This window comes from Mangifera indica, chromosome 16 (genome assembly GCF_011075055.1).
Source record: "Mangifera indica cultivar Alphonso chromosome 16, CATAS_Mindica_2.1, whole genome shotgun sequence".
NCBI classification, from domain to species: domain Eukaryota; kingdom Viridiplantae; phylum Streptophyta; class Magnoliopsida; order Sapindales; family Anacardiaceae; genus Mangifera; species Mangifera indica.
The window spans coordinates 273856-296362 of NC_058152.1; the positions used below are offsets into that span (position 1 = coordinate 273856).

The following is a 22507-nucleotide window of genomic DNA, read 5'->3' on the forward strand; positions in this document are numbered from 1 at the left end:
TCTTATACAACCTTTCAATCTTGGGTGCCACTTCAGCTTAAGTGCTACTCACACCTCAGGTGATTGGATAGTTATATCATTGAGCAACATTTTCAAAGCTATAACATCTACCAACAAATTATAACATAATACAAACTTTGGTATTAATGGGGATATATTATTATATAATTAAGTGATTATGAATTAAAAATAAGATATAATTTAATTATATGATAACACATAATCATTAATACATAAATTTGTATCATTGTTAGTAAACATAGATTTACTCATTATAATATTGTTTATTTAAATATTAATTGTATTTTTATGGCACTTAAATAGTGAAAAAAAGTTTAATAATTAGAGTTTGATTTTATTTAAGTTGAGTTTAGACCTGACTGAAGTTTGAATTAAAGTAAAAAATGCTAAAATCAACTATTTAGAGCTAGAGGTAAACAATATTATTGACTAGATGAAGAAACAAGTCAATCTTGAATTGAGTTTTCAAGTGAGAGTTCAAAGTCAAAATTAACTCATTTGAGTTAAACTATAAATCCGATTTTAATTAGCTCGCATTAGACCCATCCATATTAATAAAAAGCCTAAACTGAAAAGTGGGCTAACCTATAAAGTTAGAATGGCCCGTGGAATAAAGCTTTCTTTCCCGGCACACCACCACAGCAGCCGGTGGGAAGTTGGTTGCTCATAAAGCACATGTTTAAACGTTTAGTCTGCACCAGCTACTCTATTATTAGCAACTGTTCTGCCTTTATCTTATATTGTTTATGCTTTTGTGTTCAGTTTATTCTTTAGAGGCCTGCAATTCCTTCTTTATTGAACTCTGTCACCCCAGAATCCAGATTTAGCCTGATTCAGAAGCTCGTCATCACCTGATCTTCATTTGAATCTAAGAATCAACGGTCATAGATATTTTATGTTCGTCTGTGAGCTTGTGATCATACCAATCATGACCCACAACAGCCCTTGACCCGGTCAATGCCCAGTTTGTGTTTAAAAACATTGTTCATCTTTGGTACACTTGTACTTAGATCTTAAATTATGATGAAAAATGTAGGATAAAGTACTTGAATCAAGCATGGCCATTTTCTCACGTAGACATTTGCAGTTTTCATGAGTATACTTCCAGTTATTGAGGAAATTATGAAAGTCTCGTTAATGGTTCAAAAAAATTATGTTCAATTACAAGGGAATTCGACACTTCCAAAGAGGAGATTCTTTATAATTTATAACAATGAAAAGCATTTCTGTATTATCAAACTTCTATAGGAGACTATTAAAATATGGACTACAAAAATGTGGAATCAAAGAAATAAATAATAGTCAGCCACCTGATAGCTTAACAATTTAATCAGCTTCGGGGCTTGTGGAGACGAGGCCGATTGCAGAATATCCTACCATTTGCCTTGACAAGTGCTGCAATACCAACACTTATCCCTGCCCACATAAGTGAAAAAAATAGATGCCGAAAATCATATTGAACTGCCAAGAAAACATAGGAAGTATCAGATATCCGTTGAGTAAGACTCAGTATGCTAAAAATGAGTACTAATTTGTGTATCAACGATAATGTGTCACAATGTAATTCACTGTTACTTTACCTCGCCGCAATGATAAGGTCGCAAAAAATAACCCAGTCACCACCAACGATAGAGCCAATGGAAAAGACTGTAAAAGCACATAATATAAGGTTACAACAAGAGAGCAGAAATTGGAAGTAAATATTGGAACTTTGTTTAACAAGTTGTGTACTCACAGCTATAGCCTCAAGGCCTCCTCTTTGGGATGAAGGAGCCACCTCTCGACTCATCGATACAATGTAGTGTCCTTGCAGGAGATCGATTGAGTCCTTCAATAGTTCAAGTATGTAAAAGAAAACAAAGAGTTGTTATCAGATGTCTGCAGATGATTAACTCTTTACAAAAGTGAAAGCATGAACATTTGAGAAAAAGCATAAAAATGAAATTGCAAGAAACATTAATTAAGTCCTCCAGAAAATTTAAAGAATCTAACATAATGAACACTCTATGAACTGTGAACAAGTCTTTCAAAGTACAATAAAACTATATACACTAACAACAAATTCTAATTTATGTATTAACAATGATATGTTATCATGTGATTGAGTGATTTTAAATAAGGGAAAATTACATGGTAACATATTATCCTTAGTACACAAATTAGAACTCATTATTAGTACATATAGTAACAATTAGTACAAATTAGTACTCTTTAAAGAATAATGAAATTCTACACAAACAGAAAGACTTATAAATTGTTCATGGGTGATCTTAACTTGTGCCTTTGAACACATCGACCTACTGAAAAAATGTTTGTTTGTCTCTAATAAACAATTTAGATCAGTAAAATCAGATATTTTGTTTTTCAGAGTTGTTATGGACATGTCCAAGATAAAAAGTTCTAATAGTAGAGACTGTATTTATAAGGAAACAGTTAGGAAATTGTATAGCTTCTAAAATGTTAAAGGTCCTCAACATTAATGAAGAAATGAAGTATGCAGACCTGTCTTGTTCCATCACAGAAGTTATTGAAATAATAACGCGCAAGGGCATTCCATCCATCTTTCGCGATCCCTTGCACTGTCCTTTGACCAAATCTAAAATCCAATCATAAAAAGATCAGTAGGATGTTAAAAGTCAGATTTCACACCATATATCGATGCTTATATTGTATCACCATAAAATATAGCCATCGATAGTACAGAGCAGTTATTCAACCTCTTATTATGACATTACTTCAGCTACGCAAGATACCCTTTTGACACTACATTTAAGAAATTTACTACACTAACTGACATTTATGATCTTAAGAATAGGTATTAATCTTTACATCGCGAGGCCCGGGTATAATTGCATATCAGCAATCCATTAGTGTACACCTATTTACTTCATTGAAAACTCCAAAAGTAAAAATATCTAGAAAATAGAGAAATTGCAGATAAATCAATCCATAAAAATAAATGTTTCTGAAATCCGTAAAAGCTCTTATCAGTCCACCTTGCAGCATTAGGCTTTGCAGTCTAAAAATATGTATAAAAAATTTAATAGAATTGCAAGGTTATTAGAAGGAAAAATATAAGAACCAGACTGCAGTAAACAACTAAAAGAGGAAGCCAATAAGAGATTCAAAAGAATAAACTGTTTGGGCAAGCTCTACAGAGACACTGATCCCTGATATAAAATGTCAGGATGCTTCGAATAAATGCCATGTCAAAAACTATTCAAAAAGCTTTTTACCCTTGTTCTTCAAACAAGGTGACAATTTGTATTCTAAGGAGACAAATAAATCAGATTAGGAAAAGCACCTGACAAAATCTCCTTTTAGAGCTGGTGTACCAGAATATTGGAGGCTACTATCATCCCCATGATTAGCCCACACTAAAGATAAACAGTTAAAAAAACAAATATTAAAATATAGGAAAACCACGTCAATAGCACAAGGAAAACATAACAAATATAGAACGACTGCCAATAGCATGGCAAGTAAACCAAATCTCTAGTGAAAACAACTAATTTGAATAAAAATAAATGAATACACTAACATATTTTATAGCTTTCATCAAAATTTGGATGTGAGCTAATCGTTTCTTCAGCACCAAAAATGCCGATCCTTCTAAGTTGGATTTCCAGCATTCTTCGAGCTATCATGCTCTGCAGCCATAACTTAAAGTGGTTATAAAAAGGAGAGAGCCAGAAATCTATATGACAAAAGCAATTACACAACAGCAAGCAAAATGCCCCAGAACTAAGACAAAAGCAATCAAATGAAAGCTTCTAACACGTGCCTGCATATTTGGTAAAACAACACATAGTAGAAGCATTACATGCTCTAAGACTAATGATTATCATAAACAGAAAAAGATATCTATCTGAAGTTAGCCTACCTGGGTAACATTGGTACGGTCTAAACAATCAATACAGTTTGTTCTCACAACTCCAAGTTGCTCCTTCATTTTTTCACCTTTCTCATTCAACAAAAGATACCTAGAAATTTTATACAATGTCATAAAGCAACACAAATGCCCACTGGCAAATTACTGTTATTCAAGTACAAGCATCATATTGTCGTTTGAAATCCATGATGAATCGAAGAAAATCCTTACCCATTTTTTTCAAGGAAATCCTCAATTTTCTCATAGAGGATAGAGAGACGCTCAAAATGAACGTGCCCACAGATTTGGTGAAAATCAAAGTGCAGATATCTACAATGATAGTACATCGTCACATAAAATAGAAGCAACATTTGTTAAGATTAAAATGTAAAAAAAAGTAGTGAAGGAAACGATACCTGACATCATCACTCATGATATGCTGCATTGCTTTTGAAAAATTTTCACATAGGCGTCCCTCTCCTCCATGCTGATAAGAGATAAAGGGCACAATAATGAACAGAAGAATATAGAACAGGAAATCAATACTTCCACACATCTCTGTGCTGACCCACATCCATTCACATGCAACACATGCATGTGTGTGGGCAGCACATAGTATATTTACCATAAGCTTTTAGCAAGATATCTAATCACAAGTTAAAAGCTCATCAAGCAATTAGGTTTCCGACTATCATCAGTAGTGAATTTACTTAAAAATCAAATAATCCACCAAAAATAACTACATCAAGAAAAAAAGTTATGCACCGTGTTAATGAGATCAACAGCTAACACACTTCCATATTTTTTTCTTAAATCAAGAAAATGTCGCTCCACTACTCGAGCCTGCAGAATAAGCAGTAAATTAGGAATCATTTATAAGGTGGAGAAAGTTTTAGTATATAATAAAATAATCCGTGAAGGAAATTTCTACTGTGCTGGAAAGGTATGATAATAGGGAAGGTGTGACCAGTGAATGAGGATTCATTTATCCTCATTCAAAACTTGCCATCCTTATCCAGTGCTCTCAATTCCCTAATATGATGCCTTCCCACCACGGTAAAATTACCCGCCATGCAATGAACTTTTAAGTACTCACAGCTTCCTCCGGTCTCACAATCTCACATTTAGGCTTATAAGTCAAATCAACAATTTGCTCCCAAAGAAGAGGTATTGACCCCCGAACCTGCAGAATCCAATAAAATAAAAAACTTGTTATGAGACAATTAAGATGTAAATCCATGTGAATATCATAACTGCTAAAACATTTTTTATGGCTAATTGTCAAAATTTTATAATAAAAAATCTCAAAACATAAGTACCGAAACTCACACTTATTCTAAATTTTCACATACTTATATGCAGTTTTTCTGGACAGTTTAGCTTCTTTCTAGCACTAACATTCAATTTCTGCAAAATGGAAGAAAAACCCATTTGTGCAATAATTGCAAGACTTTTTTTAGTATAAATTGATGAATTCTACTAGAAAATTAACCATTATAGCTACATCAATAAAATATACGGTGGTATTGATAGAGGGTAATTTCACTTTGACACCATATAAGAGAACTTGAGTCCCCACTACATTTGTCTCCCGAAACCCGGTTCAAAATAATTAATGAAAAATATGTTTGGGATATCTAAATTCTTTATTTACTTTCTCCTTTTAGGGTTTAGATTTATGTATCCATGTATAGTACTTTTGTAAAGAAATTATACTGTAAATCCATTCATTATGTAAATAAAGAGTATATCAACATTACCTGAACAAATGAAGCAATAAAGCCATTCATTTGTACAATTTGTTCAGTCTCCACAAAATTTGCTACATACCCATCAGAATCAGCTCCTCTTCTCCACATCCGAGTTCCTATTAAGCATGAATATTAAACTATGTTAGTATGACAAAGTAAGCATAACATCAAGCACTCAAGTGAACCAAACACCAAACAATTAAAAATCAACTGATTTGTCAACAAGGCAACATAAGGCTAGATACTTAGAATTGGTTAATTCCTCCACCATAAAATAAGTTATTAAACTAAATTACACAAAATCATAGCTAAGGTAAAGCTTTTAGTACCATTTCTCCTAGTGCATCTCCTTGCAATCAGAGTAACATCAACAATGTCCCTTCCAATGGCAGTTTGGAAGTTATGAAAGCTTGAAAATCAGTTAAGGAAACACTTCAAACAGAAAGACAATTAGAGGGGCAATAAAACCAAATCAGCTATGCAATAGTAAAAGTCAAAATCTCCTGATGTCACAGCAGAAAAAGCCAAAGTTAGCAATGTGATAAAGGATATTCCCTTGGATTATAGGAAGTAAGAATGGATCAAGCTGCATGAGACCAAAAAAGCCATCAGCAATGAGTGACATAAAATTGTAGAAGAAATGAAAGTGATTAAACATGTAACATTCACAAAAAAGTTAGGAAACAATCTGACCTTGTTGTCTATGAGCACTTCTAACATATAGTTGTTCCAGAGAAATCTGGGTTCTGCCTGCCACAATCAATTGCAACATCAACAAATTTACTTTTTTATTGCATTGTAAATGTAAAAGGAAATATTCAAAATACTTGAAAGTAAGTAACACAAAGATTTCATATCATTGTTCATACATAATGAAGGTGGAACCAGTGTAGAAAAGGATATTTCACTTTAATAGCATGACTATCATTTAAAAGATTACCTGTCTCCACAAAGGAAGCAATTTAGATTCATCACCCAAGTCATTCAATCGCTGTGCACTGCAACATACCATAACTACACAATTATGCTTCTAAATTGAACCATGAATGTAAAGTTTAAGTGAATAAGAGAGTCACAAAAGTTATTTAGTTACAAAAAAATAAATCACAATTGATGCTCTGTTACTACTTGGGTATTAACCTATTCCTCAAAACTAAAGCAACAGCACTAGAAACTTCAAAAGAAGTAATACTTTTCACTAAGTTGTGGAACAATAACCGACATAATGGATAAAGGTCATTTATGGAAACACAATTCACCTCAGCGTTAAATTGGTGTCATATGAGAAATACAGACCCGAAGTCTTCTCAGCAACTTTAAGAAGCCGGGAAAACTCAGCCTCCACTTTTTTCTGCCAAATCAGAACACAATAATTTTAGATTCTGAATTAACTAACACTCATAAATGCAGCAACAGACCATGAAGATTTATCAGGAGCATAACGTTCACCTGTTCTGCTGATGAATTATTCAGAGCATGATCGCAGGGAAGAGTGTTCAAAGATATAACTTTGTAAATAGGATGCCCCAAGTACGATCCCACACATTCACGCTCCGTTATTACTATCATATACGAACCTAATCATGCAATCAAAATTACATTAGCACATCAAGTTCCCATCTCATTTTTCTTCTCTTCACATTTAGTAACAAGTCACTGAGGATTTTTTAAAAATACAGTTTTGATATCCTAAATCCAAACAAAATACTTGGTTCCTTGAACAAAAACAAAGAATTTCTGAAAACATTACACATATATTTACCCGCCACGAGCTTTAACATTCCGACGACGCCAAAAATGGATCGAATTTTCGGAACACGAAGAGACGAGCATTCTGGAACTCCATCGATCAGATTCATCGCACCATCGGCTCGATTAATCGCCAACGACGAACCACTGGAACCGTCCGTGGGCTCCACCACATACTGATCTGGAAATTCCCAAAGACGCATACGTGTATAAAGTTTTTTACCAGACTCGGCTCGCTCCATCATTATTTCAAATCAAATTCCCTACATCAGACATGAAAAATAAAATTCCGACATTCAATTTCAATTTTCTCGGGAAACAAACAGATTCAAAGAGGCGCGAAGTTAGTAAGTTACCTGTTGGGACGAGCAAATACGAGATCTGAAGTGAAAGTTTTGAAACAGATTTTTTTTCTTTTTTAGGCGGAATATTGTTTAACGGATTCGCCAAAACTCTTTAAGGACGACGTTGCCCGCGTCTTGGGTGTATACGTGCTAACCATTTATTGGTTGGCGGCAAACTAGAGCGAGCCCTAGCTTTTTGTTAGCTAGTCCCACTTTCACAAGCGTCACTCTTTTAACTACTTGGCCCGGTACATAAATTGTGTTGTAATAAAAGCCAAAAATGTTTGAGCTTGGACCAAGGATAAGAGGCTTTTATGTAAATTGAATGCAAAATTCAAGTGACATCAACCAAACATAAATAAGATATTATAAGAAAATTCATAAATAAAATTCTGTAGACATGTGAATTATGCTCATAAATTTACAAAGAAATCACTCAAATTCCAATGAAATAAGTTGAAATGAACCAGATTTATCTACATATACATAAACATTCCACATCAAAACCAATAAACTTCCAAATAGGCAAGTGGGCTTCTTACCAACAAATGCACATGAATACATAACTACAATTAAGCAAAGAAAAATGAATTTTATGATTTTTACAAATCAGCATAGATTTCATAAGAAGTCATCCAAATAACAAAATTATGGTCAAGTATGATTAATTCGGTAATGTCATTGAAAAAAATCTAATAATTAAAACTTAATTTAGTAATGTTATGCATAGATTTTACATGTTTACAAACTTTATCAAAGGTCTTAAGGTTCAATTTAATATGATCTATGAAAATAAAAATAATTAAATCTTTTTTAAAATTTTAAAATATATATAATACAATGGATTAATCTATTAAAGGTGAAGAGAGACACGACCCACAGGGCTATAAGAAGAATAATGCTTTAAAATGATTTACCCTTCGAACCAGCATCGCTTGGGGGACCTGTAATATTAACATCTAGACCATTCACCCAGCAATATCAGCCATGAATAACTTGTATCAAGCATGAACACAACTCTCCTAGGTAGACTAGAAATATTACAAGGTCGTTTAACAACAGCAAAGTTTAGGCTTTTGGATCAAAAACACATACAATATAGGTGCTTCATTGAAAGTATCCTATACAGCCAATATGATATGGAGTATTTCTCTTCATGTTGTTGCCAGGCCAAGACAGAAAGATACATTGTAAAATGCTGCCTTTGTCTGTCTTATGGCTTATTAATTTAGCTTAAGCACTAGATCCAGTTTCATGCTGTAAACAATGGTGGAAATTTTATTGAATTATAACATCCTTTTTCATTGTCTCCTTCAATTGATTAATGATAAGAAATTAAATCCTGCAATTAAGATTCATTAAACCAAACCATACATTATATATAGTTCATCTTATTTGGGGGCATAAACTAGAAAGACAAATACAGGAATGGCCACGTTCTCCTGGATACAGGAATAAACTAGAAAATACAAACAGAGAAGTAGACATGACAACATTCTCCTTCATACAGGAAACACAAACAGCTCAATAAACTCATAAAGACATGCATGCAAACTTATAATATGCTAGTCTGATTCAAAAATTAATCATTGAATAAGGATACATGAGTCTTTTTGTATAGGTTGAAAGAGTCGATAAGTGCTATGTGTATGTGTGTTTATGGTTCTTAATAAGTTAACTTGCTATTATGTAGGACATGTAACGTGCAGTAGAAAAAATAGGATAGTTGGTTTTGTGTAAGCCTATCATTTCATTATTTCTTAGTGTTTGCATTTATTTGTTTTTCATCTTTCTCCTCAAATTACAACAAAAAAGATCCATAAATACGTACGAAGGTAAAACAATAAGATCGGTCCTTATTAAAAAAACAACCAAACGTAGGCCAACAACTCATCAAATAGAACTAGCACCACCGTCACCATTGCCACCCTCCGAATGGGGTAGCTTGTTCAGGTCGAGCTTTGTACCACCACCTTTCTTAGGAGAAGATGGCGAAGAAGTCGAGAAACTTTCACTTTGTGGTGGCTGCTCGTTTAGATCAATGTTAAGACCTTTGGGACCAACAAGAACCCCTCCATGAGGTCCTTGTAAAACCTCTTGAGCAACGTTCAGGAGATCCGGAGCCGGTTGCTCCACAAAACTGTCTGGTTCCTCCCTTTGAGGAGAAGAACAGGGGTATAGATTGGCTGAGGAAACGCCTCCAGGACGGGCTCGTCTCCAATTTTATGAGCTTGCTTATGTCCAAACATAACCTTCCAAGATTGAAATTCCCTCCCACACAGACAACAAGCTGGAGATCCACTTGGAATCTCAAGCGGAGAAAATGTGCCCTAGACACGCCCCTCCCCAATTTTAAGATAACGCAGGTTGGGTTTATCGTATAACAACATTTGATAAAAGAAAAAGGATAGCATCGAATGAGTTTCCTCACCTCCAATATAACCAAAATTGGAAGCATATAATATGCACCTAACAACTACATTTCTTTTTTGAAAATTAATCTAAATGTTGAAGTATGCTATCTAACAGTTGGATCCTTGATAAACTTTCTCCATTTACAAGAGGAATAACTATTAATAAGGCTATCTTCTTAAATACTGTATACTAATTTGATGATGTACCAATAGTATAGGATGAGCATTCCCGAGTTGTTGCATTATTCATAGCTCGGGCTTACGTTTTAAAATCTTATCATCTCCTCCAAATGCATATCTAACTTTTCGAGATACTCATAAACTTTCCATAATATAATGACTATGTGCTTGAGCTTACCTAGTTTGTGTGAACATTGGCTTGTTTTTATTTTTGTTGTGTTGAATATTGGCAGGTTTCGCATCAAACCTACAAAACCCTATGGAAGTATATATATATATACTTAAATCCTAAATTTTAAGACTCTAAATCCTAAACTCTATATATATAATAATATCTATTGAAAACTATGATGTTGATGTAATATGTGATACTTCTGCTCACATCTCAAAAAGAAAACCATGAAAGTAATATATGAGAACTACGATAGTGATGTAACCATACATTTTTTTATTTACAAGGTGATTGGCTGAAAAAACTATATTAATCTTAGTTGATATTATATAATAATTTTATAATTTATATTGAAATCCAAAATTAATATTTCAGAGTTGTGGCAGGATTTTCCTTGGGGGTTACTATTTATGAAAATATGGCAACTTTTTGAATTATATGTCTAACTTTTAAATGAAATGCAACAACTTTCTATGTTTATAAGAAATTAGTTTTGAATAAAATTAGAATATTTTTCTCAGGGTGTTGTATTTTTTATAAATTAAATTCTATAAAGTTTTTGAAGTATATATCTAAATATAAAATTTATAATAATACCACATATTATTCATATTACATCCAAATTCTAGTAGGTTTTTAGTCAGAGCTAAAAATAATTTATAAATAATATAATAATTCATTAACAAATACTTTAATTCTAACTAAAGATACCAGAAGATATTATAGGTAACCTTAATTTAGGTGAATTAAAATAAATGGTACATAAATTCTCTAATTTGATAAAATTGTTTTCACATAATCCCTAGTTTGGTCAAACATAACATTGCTTTGCTAATTTCTATTGTCCCTGAAAAAAAAAATTGTTTTAACAATTATTAATTTTCTAGAATAAGAAAACCACCCTTATGAAAATCACGTTTTGCTCAAAGGCTGAATTGATTTACCAAATATGTTTCAAGGTTTCTATGTATTAACTAAATGTGCTTATTAGGTCATTACTTTCCATATAAATTCTTAAATCCTAATCCTCTATTTCTCATCTAACAGCTGAAATTGTCCCTGCTAGAAATGGAAGAGTTGTACAATTGTCTTCATCTGCACTGCTCCACGCAAGAAACCCTATTAAATAAGCCCACCCCCTTTGCAACAATCATCATCAGCAACAAGTAAGGCTAAAGGTTGTTCTAGTGCATTAACAGGTACAGCCTTTCACTCTCCACATATTTTGTTGTGCTTTAATCTTCATAAGTTAGGGTTAAACATCTAGGGTTGTATTCTTTTTATATAAAACTGGTTCTATATTGTAGAGCCAAGGGATTATCTTTCAATCCTGCAACATACAGTTTCAAAATCTAACAGTCTTTGTTTCAAAATCTACAGAAACCTTAATCCTAGCAAACAATGGCCAACAGTGGAGACAAGAACGTTCAGAAAAACGGACAAGATGGTGACAAAAAGGAATCACCTCAACAAGAGAGGAGGAATATCACTCCTTCCCCTCAAGTTCCTCGCCAGGGAGATGGTGAAAGGGAGGTGCCCGCAAGGAGAGAGAGAGCTGCTACACCCGCAGGTGAAGGATCTGGTGAAAAAAAGAGATGGAGAAGGGATGATCCCGGTGCTTCTAGTAGTGGGGTCGACAAGAGGTCGAAGAGTGGAGGTGTGCTTGAGATTCCAAGCAGATCTCACACTTGCTGCCTCTGTGGAAAGAAATTTCAATCCTTGAAGGCTGTGTTTGGACACATGCGCAGTCATAAAATTGAAGATGTGCTGGTTCAGGGGGCGCTTCCTCTGCCAGTCTATATCCCAGACGAACCGCATCATCTTAAGGAGCAACTGGCTCCGGCTCTCCTCAACGCTGCTCAAGGGGTTCTACAAGGACCTCATGGACGGGCTCCTGCCGCCCCCAGAGGTCTTAACATAGATTTAAACGAGCAGACGCCACAAAGTGAAGGTCCCACGACTTTTTCGCCATCTTCTCCGAAGAAAGGTGGTCGCATGAAGCTGGACCTGAACAAGCCACCCCCTCCGGAGGATGACGACGGTGACGACGGTGGTGGTGGTAGTCCTATTTGATAAATTGATGGCCTGTGTTTGCTTTTTTTTTTTTTTAAATAAAGACTGACTGTATTTTTCTACCTTCATGCTTATGGATTTTTTTGTTGTAATTTGGGTAGAAACATGAATAAACAAATAAATACAACTGAATTTTTTTATTAATGAAATGACATGATTTTATAGGCTTACACAATTATCCACCATCCTATTATTTTGCAGTTAACTGCAGCAAGTTAACTTAAAATAAGGAACCATAAACACACGTACACAACGTGGCCATGTCTGCTTTTCTGTTTGTGTTTCTGGTTTAATCTTTGTATCAAGGAGAATGCGGTGATTCCTGTATTTGTCTTTCAAGTTTATACCCCCAAATAAGATGAACTATATTTAATGTATGGTTTGGTTTATTGAATCTTAATAGCAGGATTTTTATTTCTTATCATTCAACCTTTGATTTCTTGCATATATACGAAGATCAATTGAATGTTATGGTTCAATAAAATTTCCACCATTGTTTATAACACGAAACTGGATCTAGCGCTTAAGCTACATAAGCCATAAGACAAACAAAGGGCAACCACCTAGATTGTATTTGTGTTGTTGATCCGAAAGCCTAAACAGTGCTGTTGTTAAGTGAACTTGTAATATTTCTAGTCTATACCCAGGAGTGTTGTGTTAATGATTGATACAGGTTATCCATGTCGGAGGTTGCCGAATGATTGGACTAGATGTTTGTATGCTCAAGTTTGAAGTTGAATCATGTTTAAGCATTATCTTTGAATCAACATCACGTTAATTTAGTTTAATGGTAAAAACACATTTAATCATGATTCAGATTAATTTGACATTGATTCTTAATCGAACCGGTCAATCCAATCTATGTTTTAAAACAGTGTCAAGAACCTCAATCTTTGGTTTAAATGCACTTTCACCTTTCACATCTTAGGTTTTAGCCACTACCAAAATCCTACAAATCCTACATGCATGGTTCCATGATGGATGAAATAAATTATGAATGATAATTTATTATAAAAGTTAATAAACTACTTTTATTCTTTAATTATATGTAGTGAGATTACTAATTAATTTCTTAACGGTTTTTGAAAATTAAATAACGGTTCGTATGGTAGAATGTTTGGCTTAAAATAAGCAAAATTCAAGTTGGGGTAACCGTAGTTCAAGTTCGAGTTGTGCCACCAATAAATTCATATTCTCCAACTATTTGTTGCCTTCTCTTATAACTTTTTTTCTTCTCAAACTTTTTCTTTGTAAATTCTTCTTCTCTATCATCTTTTCCAACAAAGACATAGACACTTGATTGCTCGCTAGAGTTTCTAAGTAAATTTGAGAAATCATCTTTGTTGTGTAAGTAAACTATCCCATTTTCCAAGCAAGTCCTAGATTATGAGAGAAGACCATCTAAACAGAAAGGGACAATTTGGCTTAGAATTTAAGAATTAATATGGAAAGTAATGACCTAATAACCAAATTGTACCTGTTCGAAATTGTGCACAATTTCTTTTTAAACGGCACCATTTCGAACAGGCACAATTTAGTTATTAGGTCATTACTTGTCATATTAAGAGAGAAAGCCCATTGGAAAAAGATAAAGAAGAAAGATAACTCATCATAAAAGAAGGAAAAAAATAGCAACTCTCTTTATGGGTTTTATCCTTTGTTATTCTCTTTAGTATAATTCATGCCTGCAGTTGAAGAAAAGGTTAATTTTAATGGAGTTTTCTTTTCTTATCTTTCCTAATGGGGAAACTAGTTGATGAAGTGTTGTGATTCTGTCACCAAGTTTCTCCTTTCTCACCTGACTTATCACCGCAGGAATATTTATCCAAGAGAGCAAGCAACTTAAGGTTGTGAAAGAAAAAAAGTTCAAAGATTCAGAAAATCTGAAACTAGAATGGAAAAACAAACATGCATGATGCTTGGCGATACGCCTACGAGCAACCGGCCCTCTGCTTTTGCTGCTTCTTAGGCGCTTGGTTTGAATTTTTAGAAACTCTAATGAGTGAGTGGCTGAGATATACAGGGAAATCGAGTCTATAGTTACTGAAATTGATTCTTTATGACTTGAGCTAAATCTTTCTCTAGACTTACTCGAAGCCCGAATTTGTTCAATTCAAAACATTTTTTGATTGAATAATTGGCTTGGGTTTGTCTGGTTCAATTGATAGATCTATTCAAAATTGATATAATATTTTCTAAAAGTGAAATGGTTAAGGATAATAAGATAGTTTATTTAGGAGGTTTTGCCCAATGTGCATGTTTTTGTGTAATGTATATATATTTACTTACCAAAAGAAAAAAAATATATAATAGTTCACCTTCTTAACATTGTGTGAAGGCTATTTTCTATTAACATAGTTAAGTTTTAGATGAAAATTTGTAATATATGAATTCTAGGAATTGAAACTTATGATTTGGGTGAAAATTAATAAGTCCATAGCTTCAACCAAATGGGTATGAATTGAGTGATTGTGGTATAAATATAGGTTGAATCTAAACCGAACTAATTTGAATTTAAAAGCTAATTTATTTTGATTTGGCTTGACCCGAGTTTATTTAGGTCAACCTCAAATCAAGCTTGAGTCCAAAAGGTTAACTTGTTTATGAAATTAAGCCAAACATCAATTGAAGAGAGTTTGATTTAGTTCAATTTATGTGACAAACATATAAGTCCAATCAGTTCTAGCTTGACTTATGGTTTAATCAAGTCATGTTAATCAATTGCCAATGAGTTGTCAAATTTGAATTATCTTTAAATTTGGGTTGATGAACTTAAGCTAATCCATTTTTCATTTGAGTCGAACTCAAGCTAATGGGTGTTTAGGTTTGACTCGATTTTTATCTAGACCAGTATAGATAAAATGGATACAAGTCCAAATCCAAGTAACTCTATGCTAATTGCTAATTTCAGCTAAACAATTCAAAGAAATACATCCAGTCTGATTGATCAAAATTGATGCAATCACCAGACATACGGAAAATCTTTCAGCAAAGTCATAACAATGTTATAATAGAAAAACAACCTCACAGAAAAGGTACGTAAAAGATCAATAATAAAGTTGCTACCATGGTGAGAGTCACATACCTTTTGGTCGATTATGAAGCCTCCACTTGGATTGATCAAAGTCCATCTAATCTCCTAGCATGATGAAAATTTTGGAGCAAATTAATAACAATATTAACAGAAAAATATCTTCATAAAAATGGTAAAAGAATAAAGTCCATGCAATCACATAGCATGCATTCATTGGATTTTTATAAAGTGTACACAAAGTGCATCATTTTTCAATATAAAGATTCTTTCAATTAAAAGAATACACTCATCATGTAAACATGTTCAAAAAAGTCACTATAGAGAATGTTTTTTAAATCAGATTAGTGATCAAACCAGTTATCTTATTGGTTCATAATTTGATCAATTTAACCAAACAACCAACTAGTTCAATAACTTATTGTCAAATTATTATATATTTTTTGAATAATATGAAACATTTCTCTTTTTTTTAAACATAAAATATAATTTTAAATATGTTAATTAAATAGTTGATTCTCTATTACATATCTTAAGAAAAAATCAATTACATATTTTATTATTAATTCAATTAAGATCTTACAAATTGTAATTCTTTTAAGTTTTAATAAAATGAAAATTGTATAATATCATATAAACTTGGTTTTAAATAGTTTTTCAGGTTCAATGAGGTTACCAAATTTGGTCAAATTTTAAATAAATCAGTATTTATATATAGACTAAATTGGACTGTGAAACCAAATCGGATTGTAGAATGATTATGGTTTATTGAGTCAAACCGACTTATCCAGTCTGGTTTTAAAAATACTGAGTATGAGGGCAAAGTTGTAGCCTGACATTACTCACCTCATTTGCTACTAGAGAAGTCTGATCATCATGTGGAGGATTTATCAATCTAAGGCAATATCTGAAACAAAAGAAAAAAGATATATTAATGTTTAGTGAAAACGATCGGAGACAATATTGTTAAAAGACAATTAAACAAAGAAGTAAACTAACCTTGAAAAGCTTAGATCGATTCCAACTCATTCTCAAGTTGCAAGTTATTTTCCTTAATCCGATCTTGTGCACATATCAATGCTTTAATGGTTGAAGGGAGAAAAAACTAGCAAACTTATAAATTACCAACATTTGCTAAAATGTTAAAATTTTCTATTTCATCTTTATAGTCGTTTACATTACAACGAAGTTTTTTCTTCTAAATACAAATAAAACTCCGTTTTACGAGAAATAGAAATTTTATTTTGAAGAGGCATTTATGAAATTGAATGCAAAATTCGGGTGGCATGACACCAACATAAATAAGATATTATAAGAAATAAAGTTCATAAATAAAATTCTGAAGACATGTGGATATGCTAATAAATTTACCAAGAAATCACTCAAATTCAAACGAAATCAGTTGAAATGAACCAAAACATTTCACATCAAAACCAATAAACTTCCAAAGATTCAAAGGGGTCACTAAAGAAACAGGTAAAAAAAGCAATATTTCGGGCTGATATCTTTAAAATACATGTATTCCTAAGTAACAAATGCACATGAATACAGAACTACCACTAAGAAAAGAAAAATGAATGAATGATTTTCACAATCCTAACATAGGTTTTTATAGGCCATCCAAGCAACCAAATTATGGTCATTTACGATGAATTTGGTAATGTTATTAAAAAGATATATTAGTTAAAATTTAATTTGGTAATGTCGTACATATACTTGGTGAATTGTATAGGTCGTACTGGGGTTTTTAGAGTCTACCTCAACCCGCAATAAAATACAAAATAATTAAATATATTTAAAAATATAATTGTAAAAATTTTAAAATATATATAATATGATATGTCGGTCTACTAAAGACCCACGGAGGCATGACTGAGAGGGCTCTCGATCGTGCCCCTAACCTTGTCATGCCTTGGATTGACAGAACCCGAAAGGAGCACTAGCGGGCATGGTCCGATACGACTTGTGAACAATCAAATTATGGTCATATATGATGAATTTGGTAATGTTATTATTAAAAAAAATCTATTAATGGAAACTTAATTTGGAAAAGTCGTACACAGATTTTGTAGGTTGTCGTACATAGATTTTGTGGGTTTTGCAGGTCGTATTGGAGGCCTTATGGTTCAACCCAACATGATTGTGATAAAATAAAAATAATTAAATATTTAAAAAATAATTAAAAATTTTAAAATATATATAGTTTGGCAAGTTGGCCTACTAAAGGCACTCGGAGGCATGACCTAGGAGCCTTACGTCATGCCCCTGACCTTGCCATGTGTTGGGTGGACACAACTTGAAAGGCCCAATAGCAAGCCATGGCCATGTACTACCCATAAGCAACCAAATTATGGCATACATGATGAATTTGGTAATGTCATTATAAAAAAAATCTATTAATGGAAACTTAATTTGAAAATGTCGTACATAAATTTTACGGGTTGTCGTACATAGATTTTGGGGGTTGTGCAGATCATATTGGGGACCTTAAGGTTCGACTCAACATGACTGTGGTAAAATGAAAATAATTAAATATTTTTTAAAAATAATTTAAAATTTTTAAATATATATAATATGATAGGTCGACTTGTTAAAGATATTCGGAAGAATGACCTAATAGGTCTTAGATCATGCCCCCAACCTTGCCATGTCTTGGGTCGACACAGCTTGAAAGGCCCACCAGCAAGCCATGGCCCGCTACTATCCATGAGCAACCAAATTATGCTCATACATAATGAATTTGGTAATGTTACTATAAAAAAAAATTTATTAATTGAAAAACTTAATTTGGTAATGTCATACATAGATTTATAGGTTGTGTTAGTCATATTGAGAGCTTTAGGGTCCAACCCAACATGACTCATAAGAAAGTAAAAATAATTAAATATTTTTTAAAAATAATTTTAAAATTTTAAAATATATATAATATGACAGATCAGCCCGTTGAAAGCCCACAAAGGCATGACTTAGAGGCCTTGGATCATACCCTCGATCTTGCCATGCCTTGGGTCAACACAACCCAAAAGGCTTACCAATGGGTCATGGCTCGATATAACCTGTGAGCAACCAAATTATGGTTATACATGATAAATTTGGTAATGTCATTATAAAAAAAATCTATTAATTGAAACTTTATTTGGTAATGTTGTACATAGATATTGTGAGTCATACTAAGGGCTTTAAAGTCTGATCTAATATGACCCATGATAAAATAAAGATAATTAAATATTTTTAAAAATTAATTTAAAGTTATATGTGTGTGTGTGTGTGTGTAAATGCGCGCGCCTTGGGTCGACATAGCTCTAAGTGTTTACCAATGGGCCATGGCTTGATATGACCCATGAGCATGACATCCTACATTGAATAAAGTCCAATATGATCCATTGTTTTGTCTGAAGTTAACAATTAATTTTAACAGTAAGATGATATTTATGTTATTTTGTTCAAATATTATGAACGATTAGCACAAATATATAATGTATTTAGCAAAAGTATATAATGTATCTAGCTTAAACCTAAAAACTGAAGCTTGAATAGGCAAGGCCTAAGTCCAAGCTTGAAAAAGATTGGCCGTAAGTTCGAACACACTGGGTCTAGTTCGATAGGCTCAATTGACAAACTTACTCTTGAAAGTGAAACCTAATAATTTATCTAGATTCAGTGTCCGAAGTCACATTAGAAATGTGTGGTCTTGTCAAGTCCATCAACCAATGGGTGATCATATCGAATTATATCTTTGGTGTAGTTTTGGTTAGATCACACCCAATAAGGTTTGATTCCAACCAAATTGCATCTTTATATGACGATTTAATCTAAATTATTGCTAAAAAGATATGATTCTGGTTTGAATTGTATCAAATAAGTGTAACGTTGTTGAATAGTGTAATCCTATGATTCAACATCAACAATTTTGTTTCATTTTTTATTTTATTTTCAAAATTAGTGATCAGAAATCATGTTTATACCCATCTATCATTAGTTTTTTTCTAACATAGTTAAATTATAGATGTGAATTTGTAGTTTAGGAATTCTAAGGGAGGGGAATTGTGACTTACCCAAACCTTGGGTGAGAGAAGGTAATTTAATCATCTTAAATTTTTTTTTTTTTACCCTCCCTAGGTTTTGAAGTTAACACTTAAGTCACCGTAAGTGTATCTTCCTAGTGATCTTGCCCAGGCCCAACATTCATTGAACCTAAATGTTAAATAACATACCATTTTTTCTCTAGAACATTAAAGATGTTATAATTTCAGCTTTAATACTCTAATTAAATATAAATAATATATATGGTTATATACAGGTGAAAAGGAGGAGCCTATTTGAAGCGTTTATCAAAATGAGGCATGGATGGCAATGAAAGAATATATACAGCATATCTCTTCTGTTAACACACACAAAATTTAACATACATTAATATTAGTGGTAACCAACAAATAAACAGCTCACTTGTCTATAGAAGAATTATGAATAGAAATTACATTTGTATTTTATAAAGAATTATCAAAATTAACATTTCAGTTATATTTTGTTGAATGAGATCATTAAAAGCTCTCTATAGTATCCCATTTTCAATTATATATCATACTAAATCAATTGCAGAAATATTGTAGATTTACTGAATAGACCTGATAAGTGAAGATTAAAGTTGAAGCAAAAGCTATAGTGAATTTAGGCAACCATTAATTTACTTAACCCTTAGGACAAGAGACAACCATTAATGAACTCATTAAGGATAAATTCAAATAAAATGGAGTCCGAATATAAACTAGTTTAAGTTCAATTCAAATCCATAAAATTTAACTTGAGTTTGAACTTTCTCGAGCTAATGATGAAGCCGTTGAAAACGTTAAAGAAAAAGAAGAAGGGTGGACGAAGAAGATGGAGTAGAAGAAAAGTCATTAGAGAATAAGTCAAATGTTGGAGAATATGATCTTACTAGTGACACAATTCGAACTTGAGCTATGACTATCCCAATTTGAATTCTGCTCATTTTAAGCCCAATATTCTAAAATACGACCGTTATTAACTTTCAAAAATTGTTAAAATTCTAGTTATTCTTACTAATTTTGCTACTTTTTTTCAAGTATAAAAGTAGCCTATTAACTTTTATTAATTATTTATTTCTTACACGTAAACATGCATAGCTAAAACCTAAGATGTGGATGGAGAAACTTCATTTTAAAACGAAGATTGATTTCTTGACATTGATTTAAAACAAAGATTGGATTGACCAGTTAGTACAGATCATGACTAAACAATTGCTTTTATCATAAGACCAAATTAACCTGATGTTGAATGAGGAGAATAATGCTTAAACATGATTCACCCATTGAATCCGAATGACTTGAATTACCTGTAATATAAACATATAGATTGTTCACCCAGCGATATCAACCATGGATAACCTGTATCATCGCTCATGCATAGTATGGCGTTAACCATCCAGTTTCATGTTGTAAACAATGGTGGAAATTTTATTGAATCATAAAATCATTTTTCATCTTCTTCAACCTATCTTCAAATATATGCATGAAATCAAAGGGTGTAATGATAATAAGAATCCTGCCATTAAGATTGAATAAACAAAACCATAAACTTGAAAGATAAATACAGGAATGGCTCCGTTTTCCTTCATACGGCAAGCACACACAATTGAATAAACCCATAAAGACATGCAAGCAAACTTTAAAAAGATCCATTAATATGAAAATAAAACAGTACAGTTGGTCTTTGTTAAAAAAAAAAAAAAAACTAAGCACAGGCCAGCAACTCATGAAACAGAACTAGCACCGTCATCACCATTGCCACCTTCCGGAGATGGTGGCTTGTTCAAGTCTAGCTTTGTATCACCACCTTTATCTGGAGAAGATGGTGAAGAAGCAGAGGAACTTTCACTTTGTGCAGGTGGCTGCTCGTTCAGATCAATATTAAGACCTCTTGGGCCAGCGCCATGAGATCTTTGTAAAATCTCTTGAGCAATGTTGAGGAGAACCGGAGCCAGTTGCTTCTGAAGACTGTCTGTTTCCTCCCTCTGAGGAGAAGCAGGAGGGGTAAAGACTGGCGGAGGAAACGCGCCCCGGACTCGCTCTTCTCCAATCTTATGTGCTCGCATATGTCCAAACACACCCTTCCAAGATTGAAATTCCCTCCCACACAGATAACAAACTGGAGATCCGTTTGGAATCTCAAGCAACTCTCCTTTCTTCCGCTTCTTATCGGCCCCACTACTAGAAGCACTGGCACCATCATTTCCCCCCCTCTTGGCTTCAGCAGATCCTTCACCAGGCATCTCCTTTGCAGCGTCGCCTTCACCAGGAACTTGAGGGGTAGGAGTGATATCCCTCCTCTCTCGTCCAGGTGATTCATTTTCGCCACCATCTTGACCCTTCTCCTGAACGTTCTTGTCTTGAGATGAATCTTCATGGTTGGCCATCGTTTAGTAGGGTTAGATCAAAAGGGTTTCTGTGGTTTTTGAAAGAAAGACCGTGGATTTCGAAACTGCGTATTGCAGGGTTGAAATATAATCGCCAGGCTCTATTATACAGATGTTAAAAGGATGGTTATCACCAGTTTTATATGCCTAACTTATGAGCATCAAAGCACAATTGTAAAGAAGGTGGAGAATGAAAGGCTGCACCTGTTCATGCACTAGAACAACCTTTAATCTTACTTGTTGATGATGAATGTTTGTAAAGAAGGTGGGTTTATTTAAGGAGGTGCAATGCAGATGAAGACAATTGTAAACAGTACCATTTCGAAGAGTCACAACTTCAGCTGTTGGATGAAAAAATGGACGATTAGGATTTAAGTATTTACACGGTAAGTAATTTCCCAATAAGTCAACTTAGTCAATACAGAGCAACTTCATTTATCAAATAAAAATTTTTAAAATTCTTTTGCA

At 33.3% G+C, this 22507-nt stretch overlaps 3 protein-coding genes across 3 annotated transcripts; 1 reads left to right on the plus strand and 2 right to left on the minus strand.

Moving 5' to 3' along the window:
• Positions 1-1193: 1193 nt before the first annotated feature.
• LOC123199802 (phosphoinositide phosphatase SAC6-like) lies at positions 1194-7903 on the minus strand. The gene is made up of 20 exons (XM_044614864.1): positions 7749-7903; positions 7406-7655; positions 7093-7220; positions 6903-6994; positions 6584-6641; positions 6337-6393; positions 6196-6229; positions 5973-6053; positions 5653-5759; positions 4989-5075; positions 4658-4735; positions 4309-4379; positions 4124-4222; positions 3905-4004; positions 3563-3671; positions 3326-3398; positions 2524-2617; positions 1757-1849; positions 1602-1668; positions 1194-1482 (listed from the first exon to the last, which is right to left on the minus strand). Exons 2-20 carry the CDS (start codon positions 7635-7637, stop codon positions 1352-1354), a joined length of 1791 nt encoding a protein of 596 aa, XP_044470799.1. The 5' UTR covers positions 7638-7655; positions 7749-7903; the 3' UTR covers positions 1194-1351.
• Positions 7904-11903: 4000 nt separating this feature from the next.
• On the plus strand, positions 11904-12575 carry LOC123199517. Its single transcript, XM_044614555.1, has one exon. The coding sequence runs from the start codon at positions 11904-11906 to the stop codon at positions 12573-12575; it is 672 nt and encodes a 223-aa protein (XP_044470490.1).
• Positions 12576-21376: 8801 nt separating this feature from the next.
• Positions 21377-22039, minus strand: LOC123199518. Its single transcript, XM_044614556.1, has one exon. The coding sequence runs from the start codon at positions 22037-22039 to the stop codon at positions 21377-21379; it is 663 nt and encodes a 220-aa protein (XP_044470491.1).
• Positions 22040-22507: the final 468 nt, after the last annotated feature.